Raw genomic sequence first — 17228 nt, 5'->3', positions numbered from 1 at the left:
ATTGGCCAATGTGCCCATCAACACCGACACTTGAATAATTGGTAGAATAAATTAGTGTGTTGTCCTTTTGATACCATAAGTATGGGTGTGACAAAGGTTCACAATCTCGGTATTAAACCTCGTACTAGTACCATGTTGGTATAGTGTTGGCACTCCCAGTATGGGGGTAGGTTCGGTGTACCAATATTTAGTATGCCACCAAACCCAGTATTGGCTTGCACCGGTACTGTAAATTATACACATCGATAGTGTGAAACTTGTGTGACACCCTTAATTTATTAGTCTACAAGACTACAATCACATTATTCCTATGACACGGCACAAAGTACCCTATCTAACCCTATGGAGTAGGTCCAAAGTACCACATTTAACCCTTGCAGAATAGTTCCAAAGTACTACATTTAACCCCTATCCAAAATAGCTCATGCAACCTTGCGAAGTAGGTTCGATGTAATCAAATTATGAAATATCAAAGTGCCACGGTATAATCCATATTAGTAGGGTCTAAAATGTAGCCAGATTGAGAGTCCAAAACAGATTAATCATGATTCCAAATATTTACATGTTCCATTCATTTTGATTTCTAAGTCATAACAGTGGCACAAAGAGTTACCAAATTTCCAAATATGCGTAATTTATTCAAGAGTTTCAAACATTCACAAAACATGCAAGGTTTTAAGAGTTGTTACAAAGGACATCCAAAGGTACGTGGTTTCAGAGGTTTCATGCAAAGGTTTTCAAGAAATTCAACATAATTTTCAAATCATGACAATAATCCATAATTATGGAAGCACATATTTTTAAAAGAAACTCAGAAGTTTCAATATCATCATCATCTTTACTTGCTTGATTCAAATTTGCATGTATATAAGGAGCCAAAGTACGTTGTACCAGCTCGAATTGAGTGGTACGGGGCGTACCGTATCGGTTTAGTACCGGTACTCGGTACAGATGGCATACCGACACTTGGTACATCAAAAAAAATTTATATCGTACTGTACTATACCGTACTGTACCATACCGTACCGTTACTGTGCTAGTGTGGCACTGGTACAGGATCTGGCGAACCTTGCGAGGAACATTCGGTAAGAACAAAGGTTGAAATTTTGGATTTGTGCCTTGCCAATAGCTAACTAATACTGTACCATATCGTGACATTCATGTCACATGCTGACAAGAAAGCATTGGTACTGATGCGTGTTCATGGTGGCATGCATCCTGTGCTAACCAATGCTTTGTGCTGACACCGTATTAGCTTGGCATGATATGGATGGTCGTCCGAAACTCCTTGCCTTTGGTACAAAAACATGCAATTCATCAAAAACAGTGTTTTATAATTTTCAAGTTTGCAATACAATATAAAAATATAATTTGGATATATAGGTTGAGGTTGCTTACCAAACTTGCTAAGTCCAACAAGAGTCTTTTTACTTGAATACAATCGTATCCTACACCAAACAGTTACAAACAACCTATACCATAAAACCTAATCTCTAGAGCCCTTTTATAACTTTAAATACATCATCAAAATCCACATTATTCCTTCATCCAATTAACCCCCAAAATTTCATGCAAGACAAAAAAATCATAACTAATAAAACGAAACTCCAAAAATTATGAAACTCGGTGAAAAATATTTTAAATAGATAGGAGAGCTAATTTATAGTTAGCTTTTTAGCCAGATCGGTGCTCCCGATAGACACTATCGATTTTAGATCTAGACTTTCTTTACAATAATAGTTGTCCACAATTATCAAAATATAGCTCCATTTTGATGTTGGTCTTATTGGAATCTCTAGAATATGTGAATTTTAGCGATGTAGGCCATATCACTGGAAACTCGTCGGACATGACTGACAACATAAACCTAGACCTAGGTTTTTCCCTAAATCAACTGCAAAACTACAACATACCACCAAATTAAATGTAATGGGTTTGGCATTTACCTTAATCAGGCATGTACCTAGAAACTAGGGCCTCAAATCCATGTTCTTCCTGCTCAATATGGTGATGATCTCTCCCTACACATAGAACATGCCATTATGATTGGATTAGGAGGAAAAAACTGCAATAAAGAGGGAAAGAGAGTGGAGATGGAATCTCATCAAACAGATGAACAAAATGGTGAAAGATAGGAGGAAGAAGGGGGAAAGAGGGGCAGATTGAAAGACAAGAGAAGGGAGGAGCAAGGGCGGGTGAGCAAGAGAGAGAGAGGAAAGAAGAGAGTGAGAGTGAGAGGGAGAGAGATGGAAAGGAGGGAGGAAGTTGGAGGAATGGTTGCCGAACAGTGGCGGAACAGGAGGTGGTGGCAGTGGTGATGCTTGGGTGGAGAAGAGAAGAGGAGAAGAGCAAGGGAGTGAAGGGGAAATGGGGCTGGGGTGCATGCATGAGAGAAGAGAGCAGTGGTGGGTCATGTGTGTTGTGTTTTGGTTCGGTTCCAAGCCCAAGCTACAATGTGACTCTCATGTTGCTTGGAATCTTGGACAAACTTTTCTCAGGAATTTGGAATCGAAATTATAATAGTGAATACATCTGATTCTACCTGGTTGAGGCTACCTCATAGGGTGGAGCAACGTAGCCTGGATTAAGGAGAATGTGGTGATGCTTGAAGAAAGAAACATGTCATTTCTTCTCTCTCTCTCTCTCTCTCTCTCTGTATGTCTGTGTGTGTAGGTGTCGGTCTCCTCTTGCCTAAGCCAGTTGACCTTGGTTGGCAGTCCCATGATCAAATTAATGTGGAGCTGCTGATACAGGGAACTACTCTTAGAGGGTGTACATGGTGGCTGGAAGCGAGCACTCTAATAGAGTCAATTTATGGCTGTTTCATTGAGAGATCATCATTTTTTTTGACATATAGATTATGTTAACTATTTTTGATTTTCAAAAGGAGTTTCCTGATGAAGTAGTCCATTGAAGGGTGGCATCATTATTAGAGCTGGTGACACCATGAATTTCTTCTCCTTTAGGGTATGTGGAATTGCACATTTGTTTTGCTTTTATGCTCTTGCTTTTCCTAGTTTTTCCTCTCTGTCAAAGATTTGAAATACATACTTAATGTCCATTCTTTCTTTAATTTTTCTTTTAGTTTGAAATATTAGGGTGAATATTTTGCTCTTGCTTATGTGGCAAAATTACCAAGCATTTTATATAAACCAAAATTTATAAACCATGTAGTTCTTTTCATGTACCCCAGTCCTTAAATATCTCTTTCAGATTGTTTCTGTGAGAAATACAGTGACTTATGCTGCCATCTGCAAATTCTTTTCAGATTGTTGAATAATAATAGATAGTTCAACAGATAATTGGTGTCTCACTGTGATTTGGTCAATGTAATTTCTCTTTTAAAATCTGTAGTTATATTATATGATAAAATCCCTTATTCCTAATTCTGGTCTCTTTTTTTGATTCTGTTACATCATCCTTTAAGCAGACAAATATAATAGTTGCAACCAAGTTCTTGATGTGCAAGATGCTCTTAAAGATTTGAAGGATAGGATTGAGTGTATCAATGCTCAGATGCATAAATCAGAAGATGAGTACCAAAGAGAATTACATTATCATGATGAGGTTGTTTTTCTTTTCTTTTCTTTTCTTTTTCTTTTGATGCCTTATGTATATTTGCTTGAATTACTTGACTTCAACATTTAATGTTAAATTTTCTGTTATATCATCCTGCATAGACAGATAATGCTGAACATTTCAACTGTTGAAACACTCAAGGAACTGAAAAATCTACAACTTTTAGCTATATCTTTTATCATTCAAACTTGCAATGTCTAATTGTTCATTTTCAAAGAAACTCTTCCAATTTTTATAGTAAGAAATCATAAAATGAATTAATGAATCATTATGAGTGTCAAATTCCCATTGTTTTTGTGACTATGGAAAATATTAATGCTTAATTGCACATCACTTAAAAGGAAAAAAATTGATACATAATCTCTAGATCTTTTTTGGAGTTACATTGTTCAATTCTATACTAGAATGGAGGAGCTTCAGACTTCTTATTTACGGCATTACAAAGACAACTTTAAAATGCGGAACGTAGATGTGATGTTTCTCTGAAAGTGGGTATATAAGATGGAGTCAGATAGGTAGATCAACGTTCCAATCTTATGAAGGATTTGTTTATGGAAAGTGTGCAGCATAAGAGAGACAGTTTGATGAAGGAAAAAGGTGTCAAATTGCTACTTGCTATTGGTTCTACTTTCATCTCTCACAAGAAAAATGTAACAAATTACTAAAGACCCTAGTACAGATAAATGATTTTTCAGGAAGCTTTCTCTGTAAGTCCAGTTTGGTACATAATCAATTTTTTCTTCAGACCTAGATTACAAAATATAGCCTGGTGTCTAGGAGATGTCAGCAGCAATCCACCTATGGAAGTGCAAAGAGAAAAGGCCCCATGAACAAATGGTGAATCCTCCACCTAGAGCACTAATTACCTTCAGGAAGCATGGATCAACTAACTTCAGTTGGTATTATTCATTAAAAAAAGGACTGGTTTTCAGTTTGGATCTTTACTTATAGCTTGTGCAATATCAGAAATAAATTCATTATAGCACCTTCATGTCCTTTTTAGTAGGAATGCCATGACCTTAGCTGTCATATCTGCATGCTCCTTCACTTTATGAGAGGTCAAATGGACACTTTCTGGTCTCTCTTGCTTCAATCTCCGCTCCTTTAGATGGACCATTTTTCCTTTTGTGTTACAATGAATTTTGAATGGTCCATATTCTGGTGGAAAATACTTAGGCACAAAGTGCATAATAAACGACTTGGACATGTCAACTTCTAATGATTTGACTTGGGATGCTATGTCTCTCATCTCCATTTTGTTCTTGTGCATACCACTAGAGCCGTCATGCCTCATGGAGGAGAGTTTAGACATTAGGATGCTTGTCAATACTTTTGCCGGAGCTAACAAATTGCTCTTCAACTACATTTAAAAATTCCTTTGCAGTTATAAGAGCAGGAATAGATTCTTGAATATTTCTGGAGATATGGCTTTGTATGAGTAAAGACTTAAGCGGCTAGACCGCTTCCACTTCTCATACAACTTTCTATCCTCAAGCATGCTAGAATCCATGGGAACAGGTGGCATATCCTCACAAAGTGTTAGAATCCATGGGAACAGGTGGCATATCCTCACAAAGTGCCAGGTCTAAATCCATGCACTCCAATGTTGAAGTAATTCTATCTTTCTACTCGAAAAATATGAACCATTCCCTATGTGATCCAGTAAGAGAAACAACATTAGAGAGAAAAGCTGCAAATATGATCCTTGCTTACTATTAATATTACACGCTATAGGGCATGCAAACCAAATCCAAATTACATTAGAGAGAAAAGCTGCAAATATGATCCAAATTCCTTCTTGGTTTGCACGCTATAGGGCATGCAAACCAAATCCAAATTACTAACCAATGTAACACTTTTTCTAAATTATAGGCTACTATGCAGTAACATGCTTATCCACGTGATGAAGCTATTAATAAAATCATAATAATCAAGAAGTTTTCGAGGCCTTCAGGTGACAAAAACCAAGTTAGTAATTATACACTATATCAATTTTAAATGTGATGGCTTTGAGGTCAGGCCACTACATCCGAATTCATAGTGCAATTTTAATGTCACATATAATGTGGTAATTATTAGGCTCTTTATTTGATTAAACTTTACCACATCGTAATAATATGGGATGCTTCGCTTGTCACCGTAAGGAAGGAAGAGTACAATAATCAACTATATGCCATCATGTAAAGATGCTTTTTCTTGTCTTTACCCTCAAATTACCCTCAAATTTGACGTGAGAAAATTTCTTAAAAGTTTCTTTATGATCCAGTATAATAGAATAGAAAATTGGCCAAGAAAAGGGATCCAAAGAGCCAAAACAACACATAAATAAAGCTGTTACAGTTAAATCTGGAAAAATAGAATATAACATTCAGGTTCCCTGAATATGAAAACTGTTACAGCAATGGTTCTGAATGAATAAAAGTCTGCTATCAGGGAATAGATTTAAATTCTGGGTCAAAAATTCTTTTGGCTTCCAGCTGACTTTGACTTGGGGTTCAAGAAACCAACAAGGATTTCTCTTTTTCTCTTCGACCTTCCCACTAAAGTTGGATCCATGGGATCCCATCACCAATCAAGGCTTGGTATTGATTAAGGCCTGGTTAGAAAAGAATAAAGATTCAAGCAAAATAATTATAAAAAATTATATTTAATAAAATGATAAAACATGGTTCCCATGAAGCCAACTGAGTATGCTCTCACAAAACCTAACTGCACCACGATCTTTGCTGCAGGCAGGCACTCAGCCAGTCCAGACTATGCAAGCAGAGACAAGAAGCATGGAACTCGATGGGAAAATTCATGGAACTTTTATGCTTTCAAGTTACTGGAGACCAAGCCCTACGAGTTTATAGTTTGCTTTCCGTACCCATCAAGGAAATCCATGGTCTTAATAGGACTCCTACTCTAAAGTCCTGGTAGGACTTAACTCTTGGCCCACTTAAGCTTGTTGACTCATCAGCCCAATCCTAATACAGATAGACTTTGATCCAAAACCCGAACAATTGACTTGTCAAGTATGGGCCACTATAGCCTGGCCTGATTTTGGGAGGCTCTAACACTGTTTAAACACCAGTTCAGTGTAGAAGATGGTTCAGGATCTACAGGCTGCCTCACAATCTTGATAATCGTTGGTCCTTGGTCTACATGAGCTGTCATTGTTTTCCTCTTCTTTCTTCACTAAAGTGCTCTTGTTTCAAAAAAAATGAGTAATGTAGCCATCTTCCAGCATCAATTATATGATCTAGAAAACAACATGGACTCAAAAATTAGGTTATTAGGTTAGCTTTTAACTATATATGCACTCATTTTGGCACGAATTCTGGTATCATGCTTTAAGAATGAGATACTAGATACTACATGGTCAAAGGTCAATTTTCTGTAGTCCTCATGATTTATGATTAAGTTCTGATGCTTTGTAAGTGAGTCGAAGGCCCTTTGCATTATCATTTGGGTCCTGTAAGTAATATTGCTGATGTGTATTTGTTTCAGTAAAAAGGAAAACCAGCTTTAGCTGTTTCATAATGGATGAATCTCCAGTTAAGCTCGAACTCCTTTCAATGGCTTTTTGTATTCCACACATTCTGTTGATAACGGTCACCTTCACTCTAGTCTATAATTTGTAAGTTCATTAGGTATGATGCCTGTGTAAGTTTGTCTTAAGCATCAAAAGGATTCTGGGAAAGTTGTATTATGACTCTCTTCTGAAGATATATAAATAGACATTCTCATGTTCATCATGACCTTGCTATGGTGTTTACTTATCTGCAATCAAATTAGAATATGTAACAGGTGAAGGTTATTACTAAATTTTGTGCCAACATTATCTGATGTAGATCTCCATGTACACTAGTGTAATTTTGGGGTCTAGATTTCAGAATTCAATACTGCCAGTGGTGTTGCTACATAAATGATTAGAAACAGCTCGTAAGTATATGGTGAACTTCAACTGTGCAAGTTTCTGTTTATTTGTGGCTGAAGAATGGCTTCAAGTCATTGATGCTTGTTCCTATTCCATGAGCCATACCCTTTCTTTTAGATGGAACAAATTTTAATTCAAGCTACTTTCGAAATAGTCTATGCTTGTATCGTCTGTTGCAAATTTTGATTTCTTGTAAGATGTGTTGGGAATTAATCCATTTTATATCTAGAGAGTATCACTTGCAGGTTTCCAAGGAGCTACCCAATGTTAAAAGAAGAGGGTTCCTTGTGGAGGCTATTTTGGGAGAAATGAAACTGCTGCAAGAGCTAGCAGGATATCCTTTGTTTTTGTCTAGACTTCTCTTATCATCCCTCAAATATTTATGTTTAATACATGAAGAACAACTTAGTGAATTGATATTAATAATTTTTACCTCACCTTAAGATAATTAAGATGCCATTCTACACTGTTTGGACAAACATTTTCTCTAACTAGAAACAAGCAGACTAATGAACTGGAGAAGGCTTATGCTTCAGCTGGGGGGGAGTTACAGAGGAGGTATGTATGTCCCAGATGTGGTTGTAACAACATGGGAGACTTGGGAGGAGCTGAAGCTATTGAAAATAACTGATTTTTTTTCATATGAAGAACTCAAGTCCTGTATATGCAGCAAGCAAGCAGAGCATGTAGTGGCAGATGCTTGGGTATATATGCCATGGACAATCTTGGTACATTCATGTCTTAGTGGTCATTTTTGTTTGCTTCTGCTATGCTCTTCAGCAGGACATGTAAGAAAAAGTGAAAGGAGAGAAAAGGCAACAACATGATCTTGTTTGCTATCAACTCCTAAATGATCCTGCCATTCATGTAAGACTATAATGCAGCTTTCATGCCGGTGCTTTACATTAGTGAAGCATTATTGTTGCATTCGTAGGAAAAAAATGAAACTTGCTTTGTGTACTCGCACACAAATCGCCTTGAATATTATTTTGCTTCTGACATGCTTACTGGACTGGAAAAATTTTGGCACTCATATCATATAAGGTTGTTATATAGCTGGCCATTTTCTGAAAAAATCATCCTCCAGGCTTGGTATAACCGACTTGACTTGGACCACCTGAACTTGCATGTTTAAAATGCATCCCTTCAAATATTTGAAGAAGGTTCCTTTTGGAATGAGAATAAGAAGAGTGGGATTTTGGGAGTTATGGGTGGTGTTGCCACGGAATCTAGACTGAGATGGGAGTGTAGTTCGGATGATCCTAAAGTCGGCTGGAGGCAAGCTGAACAAGCTAGTTAAGGCATTGGGCATTGGTTTTTTTTGCTAGGTGGTCTGCAAGAAGTTTGTTTGCTAGAGAATTTTTGGTAGGGATCATTCGATGCCTAAGTCAGAATAATAAGACAACAGTATGGAAGGGAGAAATTTTAGCAGAGTATTGCCTTTGTGAATAGTATTGCATATTCTGTACTTTAAGTCCCTTTGGCTACCCTCTTTATATAGGGGAATCAGTTTTGTCGTTATCTAAATCGACATGATGTGCAATGATGCTAGGCAGCGGTTGGTGGTACGACTGCGGCACACGGTCAGTTCGTATGGATTGAGCGCGGCGTAGGTCTGACGTGGGATGTGCGGCGGCTATGACTGTGGACTGCAAGGGCTGTCTGTCCTTGTCGACGCATGTTGATGGTTCTCCTCAACTGGCGACTTCTTAGTTAGAGCCAAAGTCGTTCACTTTGGTTCATGTGCGAAATCAGGAGGTCGGTCTGGCCCGAGGTCGAGGAGTCCAATATTTTCTCCATCATTTGCCTCCCACTTTCAAGGCCAAACTGCATTCCTATTTGGGTGATGAAAGTCGAGCAGTCGCTTCTATTGAGGGTGAGATTTTTGTCAGAGGCATTTAGTGCGCCAACTGGTCTTCTCGAAGTGTTGTTGGATCCGAGCTATCCAAAGAAGCAATTAATGCAGCGATCTACTCGGATCGCCCGTGTCATACCTTAGGCTGACATGTGGCCCAATCTACTCGGGTAGCCGGACCGGTGCTCCGATTGGGGCCGTTCATGCCTATAAGGCATCCCTAACCCTCAGACTCTACCTTTTGCTCCATCTGCCCCTCCGTTCGAGTACCCGAGCATCCAGGATTCTGGGTGGTGTTCCGTTTTGCTCCCGATGTCGGCGTCTTCCATGTTTCTCCATCTTTAGTGGGTTTTCGCTTTTTGATGTTCGGCCCTTTCTTGTCTTCTTCTTTGTCTTCACTCCGTCTTTCTTTATCTTTTTCTAGGTCTTTCCCTTCGTCTTTCTCCTGTCACCATAAGGGGGGCTGAGGCCATTGCCTCGGGGGAGAGTCGTCCGTCTAATGGCTCTTCTCGAGGTCATCAGCCTTCACCCTCGGGTGAAGCTGAGTTTGAGGTCTGGCCGGGCCCAGACTATGATGTATGCGTCCTTACTCAGGAGGAAATGGACCTCATCCGAGCTCAATACTTTGTGCCCCCCGAGTTCATCTTCGAGCTCGCCCGTCCCGATGATCGGGTGACTAACCCGCATCCTTCTCAGCTTGGCTTGTATAAGGAGACTCTATAGGCTGGGCCAAGACTTCTTCTCCACCCCTTCTTTATGCAACTGATGGGGTCCTACAACTTTGTTCCAACCCAACTCGTACGAAACTTTTGGCAGGTCTTAGTCGGTTTTCTCTCTCTTTGTTTCCTTCGGAGCATCTGAGCCTCGGTCCCCCTTTTCTGAGGGTGCTTCACCCTAAAGAGGCATCCTCAAAATAGCAATTGATGACATTTTTCTCCTTAGAAAGACTGCCACTTGCTCTGAGGTACTCCCTCTTCTATCCATGGGTGGAAAGGGAGGTTCTTCTTCGTCCACTCCAAGTAGCCATAGAAGTTTGACACCATGGGGAGGGCACCTCAGAGATACTTGAATCGGTCCTCCTCGAGGTTGTCCAACGATGATCAGAGGGCCTTGGACAGGCTTCTAGAATCTCGATCCAAGTTTTCATCCTGCAGGAGCTGTTGTCCGAGAAAGCTCTGATTAAGGCCGGTTTGAGCCCGGCCGACCCCTAGGGTAAGTTTTTCCTGGGTTTTCCTATCTTTTCACCTCGGTATTGTGAAGTAACTTTGTCTTTGATTTTGCAGCTCTTGTTGCCATGAAGTTTGATTTCTCGCTGATTCGCGAAAGGAGGAAGGTGAAGAATTCGGCTGTGACCACCGGGCTCCTTGAAGGAAAAGGTCGAGGGGGAAGTCCTCCTCGGCTCGTGCCACCAAGGCTACCGTCGAGGTCGGCGTCAAGGCCTTGGTTCCTGAAGTTTTCTATGAGGTGCCTATTCCTCAGGGGGAGATTGTAGAGCCCGACTCCAAGGTCGAGGTCGCTCAACCAGCTGGGTTAGCCCCTCCGGAAGGGGTTGTATTTGCTGGACCCTACTTTGACACTCTACCCCCACGCCAACCATCTCCTAAAATCTGCGCATTGGGTCGATCGGACCCCAAGTTGTCCGCCCTGGACGGGGAGGACACTTCAGCCCCGACCCATGTGTCTTGGACCTACTCTTCGGATCGCGCAGTTGAAGAATCTGTTTCGGCTCTAGAGACTCCCAAAGTGGCGAGGGAGCTGGTCCAAGCCATGCAGCTCGGAGACAACAGGGAGCTCGTATTCTCCCTCGATGCCACCGATTTCTTTGATGGGGCCTATGCCACGATTATTCGGATGAGTTTCATAAATCTTTACCAAGTTACTTTCCTCACTAAATGAGTTCCTCTTTTCTTGAGCATGCCCTTAAGGTCAGCTGCGTGTATGAGAGGATCAAGACGCTCTCGTGGCACATCTTGGAGTACAAGGCGAGGGTGGAGATCCCCAAGGAGCATACCCATCCGGTTGAGGCGAGGGCGGAGATTGCTTGTGAAAGTGATCCTATGATGCTAGTAGTGATAGCATGCTGAAATTTAAAACTTTTTCAATTTTAATGGTTGTACCTATTTGGGTTGCCTACGTACCCCTTCACAAGGGGGATCAAGCCATATATAGATTTTTTAATTTTGAAATTCGTAGTGGAAAAATCGAATTAAACATTTTAATTCTAGCATGTATAAGAAATCAAATTTCAAAGTACCCCTACAAGTATTCATGATCAATATGCCGGAATCGTTTAAATTATTATGCTAAAATTATTGCATAATTAATTTCAGATCTGAAATGAGATTACTAATTAAGTTCTAAACTCAATTAATCTAACACCCAACTAATCTTCGAATGCCCATTGAATAGGCTCTGAAGATTACTCTGTGAAGAGCCCCAAAAGTGGTTTAATCCTCGGAAATTGGAACCTGTAAGAGATACAACTTTGGATCTAGATTCATACCTTTATGAAATATGAAAGTAATGGATCCGATGCTCGAGCTTCATAGACACACACTCGTCTGGCCTCTACGAGTAATCCACGTGAAGCTCTTGGAGTGATCTAATCTCGCGGAAGTGCTAGCTTGCGCAGGATCTTCCTTTGCTGAGTTTTGATCTTCCCGACGCTATCAACTTTTGATTCGCCTTCTTGGAAGAACTTGGAGGAATGGTTAGTAGGGATTGAAGAGGACTTAGATCTGATCTAAAGGCTCTTATCAGGGATCCCTAATAGCTATGGAAATATGAACTTAGAAGATGATCTAATGGCGAGAGGGAAGAGGGTAGGCAGATTTTTTCTTTCCATGCACTAGGCCTTTTTCCTTTCCTTTTTCTTTTGCTTCTTCAATTCGACCACCAACTGATGGAGGTCTTTTTATTGTTGCCATCCCCTCTAACTTCACTCCTCTTCACACGCCAACCATCCCATATTTGGGAAGGATTTTGTGGGGTTTTGAATTTGAATTCAAATGCTTGTTTCATGCGCCATCATCATGATGAAGCTTGATCTAATCAAGGCCATTCATCATGTCGCCCATTCCCTCACTCCATTCCATCTCCCACGCCCACAATCTGATGGTTAGAGGATCTTTTGGAGGTGGGTGGAGTTTGAATTCAAAATTCAAACTCAAATGCAAATGGGAGAGAGAGATACATACATGTGTCATGGCGCCATGAAGATGTGCTGCATGATATCATTCAAATTTATTTCATGATCTCTTCATGTCGCCCCATCAAATGGATGGTCCCTGATGTTGCCACGTGTCACATGGTGCCAATAAATAATTTAAATAAATTTTTAATCATATTAAAATTTAATTCATGGCACCATGATTGAACAAGTGACATATGGACTTCGAAATCCGAACAGTTCAGATCAAACCTATTTAATTCGATCAAATCCTAACAATTAGTGAAGTCTAATTAGTTTGGGTTAAACCTAATCCAATTAGGTCAAACCCTAATTAAGCACAAATTGAATCTAATTCAATTTGGTCAACTTAAGTCCTTTTAATTCAGACCTAATCCAAATAGGTCAAAAATCCTGATTGAGCCCAGAATTAAATCCAATTCAATTTGGCTTATCCTTAGTCCAATTATTCAATCAAATTGAGTTTATTAGTAATCTAATTACTAATTAATCCTTCAATAATTACTTTAATTATTTTATAGAATAATTTGCCAATCGAATTGACCAAATTATCCCTGAATGATTCTCAACCATCCATCAGCTATCTTGATCAATTAGAAAACTTCTATGCATGTGACCTCATAGGTTCGAACCTAAGCTGGTAGTACGAAAATGATTTTCTGAACTAATCGATGTGACCATCTAGCAATGGTACCCAACATCCGGATAGGCCGAATATATGCGAAGCAAATATTCTGGAATTCTGGACTATGGTTACTGTATAATTCATCCATTTGACTCCTAATGCCAAGATGACCTCAGAGTTCTGTTAACTCTGTAATCGGTGCATTCATGATGTGATTCAACTTTAGAAATCCTGTGACTCCTCACAAGGATTATCCTGGCCAAGATTTTGCTAAATTAAACACAAAGCATTATCTCCTGTTTTCATGAGGGGTCAATTCTATCTTGACTCACACACCTATTTCATAAGTACTTGACTGCACCTAGTAACCTTCCGTCCCAGAATTAGAAATTCTGCTAGTCCGGTACCAAAGTACAGTGAGTTGTTTGCTAATCACTATGGTGATCTCAGGTCTGAGGGATACTTATACCCATATCCACTCGGAACATCTCTTGACAGTAGAGCGTTTCGAAATTGGTCACGTTCAGTAAAATATACTCCTATACTTCATCTGTGTGACATATCAGTATCTCCACACTTCTTGGTTAAGAAGACAACCAACGTATATATCTTACAACGACCTAATCTCGACAATGCTGTCGTCCTATTAATAGCATATCATTTGGTCGCGAACAGGTTTAAGGACTTGAAGATAAATCCTTCTTTATCATAAAATAAGTCCTAAGGACTTCATCATATAAGAGTTCATTTGAAGATGTACAATGAAATGATAAATAATGCCAAATAACACTTTATTAATTTGTCAATTCATTTACAAAATTCAATCATCAACATGCTGACGATTGACACTTAGGATACAATTTCCAGCAGCTTGGCGAGGGCTTGGCAGGCCGAGCTGAGGGCGAAGATAGCTGAAGATAAACTCGGATCGGCGGAATTACATGCCTTAGCCATGCAGACCCAGACAATGATCATTGAGGGGCAATGGTCCTCGGACAGGGAGGCCTATTGTACTTTTGAGTAGAAGGTCTTAGAGCTTGCCGAGAAGTTGGTCTAGGTCGAGCGAAAGGCCGCCGAAGCCATGAACGAAGTCATTCATGCTAAGGCGAAGGTTGCGGAGGTGGTCAAAGAATACTGCGATTTCGAGGAGTTCAAAGAGGATGCCTTGGAGACTGCAATCGACACCTTTGGGAAGGGCTTCACAGAATGCCAAGCTCGGACACAACAGCTCTTTCCAAGGATGGACTTCTTCAGTCTTGATGACGACGATGATGACAACGAGGGTTATGAAGATGGTGATGAAGGCGACGACCCCGAAGTCTTCGAAGATGGCAAGGTTGGTGGCAGCAACGGTGAAGGTGTCGAAGGGGAGAGGCGAAGGAGCTGATCCAGGGGGATGCGCTTCTTATCCTAGATCTTGGTCTTGACCTCGCAGATCACGTGTGAGGATCCGACCCCTCGGGCGACGACCTTGTAGGCAAGGATCTTCATGAAGATCTACATGTTTTCAACCGAAGGAAATTGGGTACCTCGGTAGCGGTGGGGGCGGTGAAGGCGACGAACGAAGCCCTTTACCTCAGCATTTTTGCTCTTTCTTTTGCTTGGGTGAGCCGGCTCAATGTACTCTTCTTTTTATTTGGCCTCTGCTGAGGTCAGCGTAAAAATTCACAACTTTATCGAAAACAAAGATTTTTCGAAGTATATGACTCCGGTCTTGGTTTGCATCGTGTTGTTGTTTGCTCTTTGTTTGAGATTGTGCCAAGCCTCGACCTTTCACTGTAGCTCTTTTTGCTTGGTTTCTGTCGACATTAATATTCGTACCAGATGATAATATAAATAAAGAATTTTTTGAAGTACCTGGCTTTGATTTTTACTTGTCATTTTTATCTTTATTCGAGTTTAGGTCATCTCGCCGAACCCTTCTCCTCGGCTAATTTTCCTAAAGTCCGGTTCTCGAGGAGTTTCGAGTGGGCCTGATCTTGACGAGGTCGATGCCTCCTTTCATCTCTGGAGTATGCTCCTGGAGGCATCTTTGGGGTTGGCTATCTAAAGAAAATTTGAATGGGTTCAATTTTCTTATCTCCGGAGTATGCTTCTGGAGGCATCTCTGGGGTTGGCTACCTAGAGAAAATTTGAGTGGGCTAGATCTTCTCATCTCTAGAGTATGCTTCTAGAGGCATCTCTGGGGTTGACTACTAGAGAAAATTCAAGTGGGCTCGATCTTCTCATCTCCGGAGGATGCTTCCGGAGGTATCTCTGAGGTTGGCTACCTAGAGAAAATCCGAGTGGGCTTGGTCTTCTCATCTCCGGACTGGGGTCTCAGAGGAATCCCGAGCGATCTCGGTTTAAGGAGGCCCTAGGCATCCTTGGAGAGTCTCCTTTATTGGGGCCTAGGCATCCTCGAGGTGTCCCAAGCAGAGCATGCTTGTCATGATTGTCCAATCTGGAGACAAAAATATAACAAGAGAATCTTTTATTAGAGACGAGCCTGGAGTACAATGGACTTTACTGACAATAGACGCGTAGGTTGTCGGAGTTCCATGTTTGTGGAATAGAAGTGACGTCGAGCTATTGCAGTCGATATGCTCTCAGTCGCACAACTTCGGTTACTCAGTATGGGCCTTCCCAATTTGGGCTCAGCTTTCTAAGTTCTCCTAGTCGGGATGCTTCTTGGAAGAGCTTGCTTTTGACCCTTGAGTTATAGTACCGAGTTGTTCTTCACTGGTACGCCGCTATGTGGATCCAAGCTCGCTCTCGGGTTTGTTCTTATAGGTCGAGGTTGGCTCAGAGTTGGTCCAAATTTTTTTGATTGTTGAACACTCGAAGTGACGGAAGTCCGATCTCTAGTGGGATCACTGCTTCTATTCCTAAGGCAAGGTTGTAGGGTGTTTTCCTAGAGGGACTCGAGATGTAGTCTGTTATGCCCATAGGACACTGTGGAGCTCTTCAGTCCATAGCCCTTTTGCCTGATCCAGTCTTGCTTTCAGCCCTTGCAAGATCGTCCGATTGGTCACTTCAGCCTCCTTGTAGGATCGGGGGTGGGCTACCTAAGTGAATTAGTGATTGATTCCTTGCTTGGTGCAAAACTCTCTGAACTAGGCATTGTCGAATTGACGCCCGTTACCGGTGATGATTATTCGAGGAAGCCCGAACTTGCAGATTATGTTCTGCCAGACGAATTTCTGAGCTTTTGCCTCAGTAATTCGAGCAACTGGCTCGGCTTTTGCCCACTTGGTGAAGTGGTCCATGGCTACAAAAAAAAACTTGTGCTGCCCGGCTACACTAGGAACATTTCGAGATGTTAATCCCCTACTGCACGAATAGGCAAGGGGCATGGATCGGTGTCAATGGCATTGCTTGTCACCGTTGGACGTCATTGAGGAGGACATAATGGGTGGTCTGTCGCTTTATCTTGTGGGCTTCAAGCTGGTCCGTTGGTACCATTTTGTCTTTCAAGAAGCCGGCAAGTGGATCAATCCAGCTTGGTTTGATAGTGGTATTTAGCACAATCTCGAGTTCGTTGATACTTGGTGCCTCTAGGACTTCAAGGTAGGTGGCTTTGGTTAGCTCGACAATCTCTGAGGTGCCCAACTTTAACAGCAGGTCGGCTCTCGCATTTTCCATCCGAAGAATCTGTTGTATGTCAAAATTACAAAAGACTGAGGTGATGTCATTTACATTTTATAGATGCTTGATCATTGAGGGCCCCTAAGCCTCGAATTCTTCTTGTATTTGGCCGACCACCAATTGTGAATCGCTAAAGACCTTGAGTTATTGGACCCTAAGCTCCTTGGAGAGTTTGAGCCTGGTGATGAGTGTTTTATATTCGCACTCATTATTTAAAACAAGGACTCGAATCATAGGGTGTACTCGGTGATTAATCCTTTCGGGCTGGTAAGCATGAGCTGAACTTCACTGCCCCCCAAGCTTGATGACCCGTCCATGTGTAGAATCCACGGTTTCACTACGACATTCATCTTTTTAGGGAGCTTGGCATGATCCTAATTAGGGATAGTGCACTCCACTAGAAAGTCTATCAACACTTGCACCTTGATAGATG

General features: G+C 41.0%; 1 protein-coding gene across 23 annotated transcripts in view; it reads left to right on the top strand.

The window, feature by feature from the left end:
* Positions 1-8497, top strand: part of LOC103708303 — a 39506-nt gene extending 31009 nt beyond the window's left edge. For 17 of the 23 annotated variants that reach the window (XM_039117774.1, XM_039117768.1, XM_039117771.1 and 14 more), the window contains 3 exons: positions 3428-3567; positions 7744-7832; positions 8000-8497. In XM_039117774.1, coding sequence (XP_038973702.1) covers positions 3428-3567; positions 7744-7832; positions 8000-8129 — 359 coding nt within the window. In that variant the 3' untranslated portion in view covers positions 8130-8497. The other 6 variants (XR_005507757.1, XR_005507758.1, XM_039117775.1 and 3 more) reach the window with 6 other exon arrangements.
* Positions 8498-17228: the final 8731 nt, after the last annotated feature.

Source organism: Phoenix dactylifera, unplaced genomic scaffold (genome assembly GCF_009389715.1).
Source record: "Phoenix dactylifera cultivar Barhee BC4 unplaced genomic scaffold, palm_55x_up_171113_PBpolish2nd_filt_p 000274F, whole genome shotgun sequence".
Taxonomy (NCBI): domain Eukaryota; kingdom Viridiplantae; phylum Streptophyta; class Magnoliopsida; order Arecales; family Arecaceae; genus Phoenix; species Phoenix dactylifera.
This window is presented reverse-complemented; position numbering and strand designations above follow the sequence as displayed.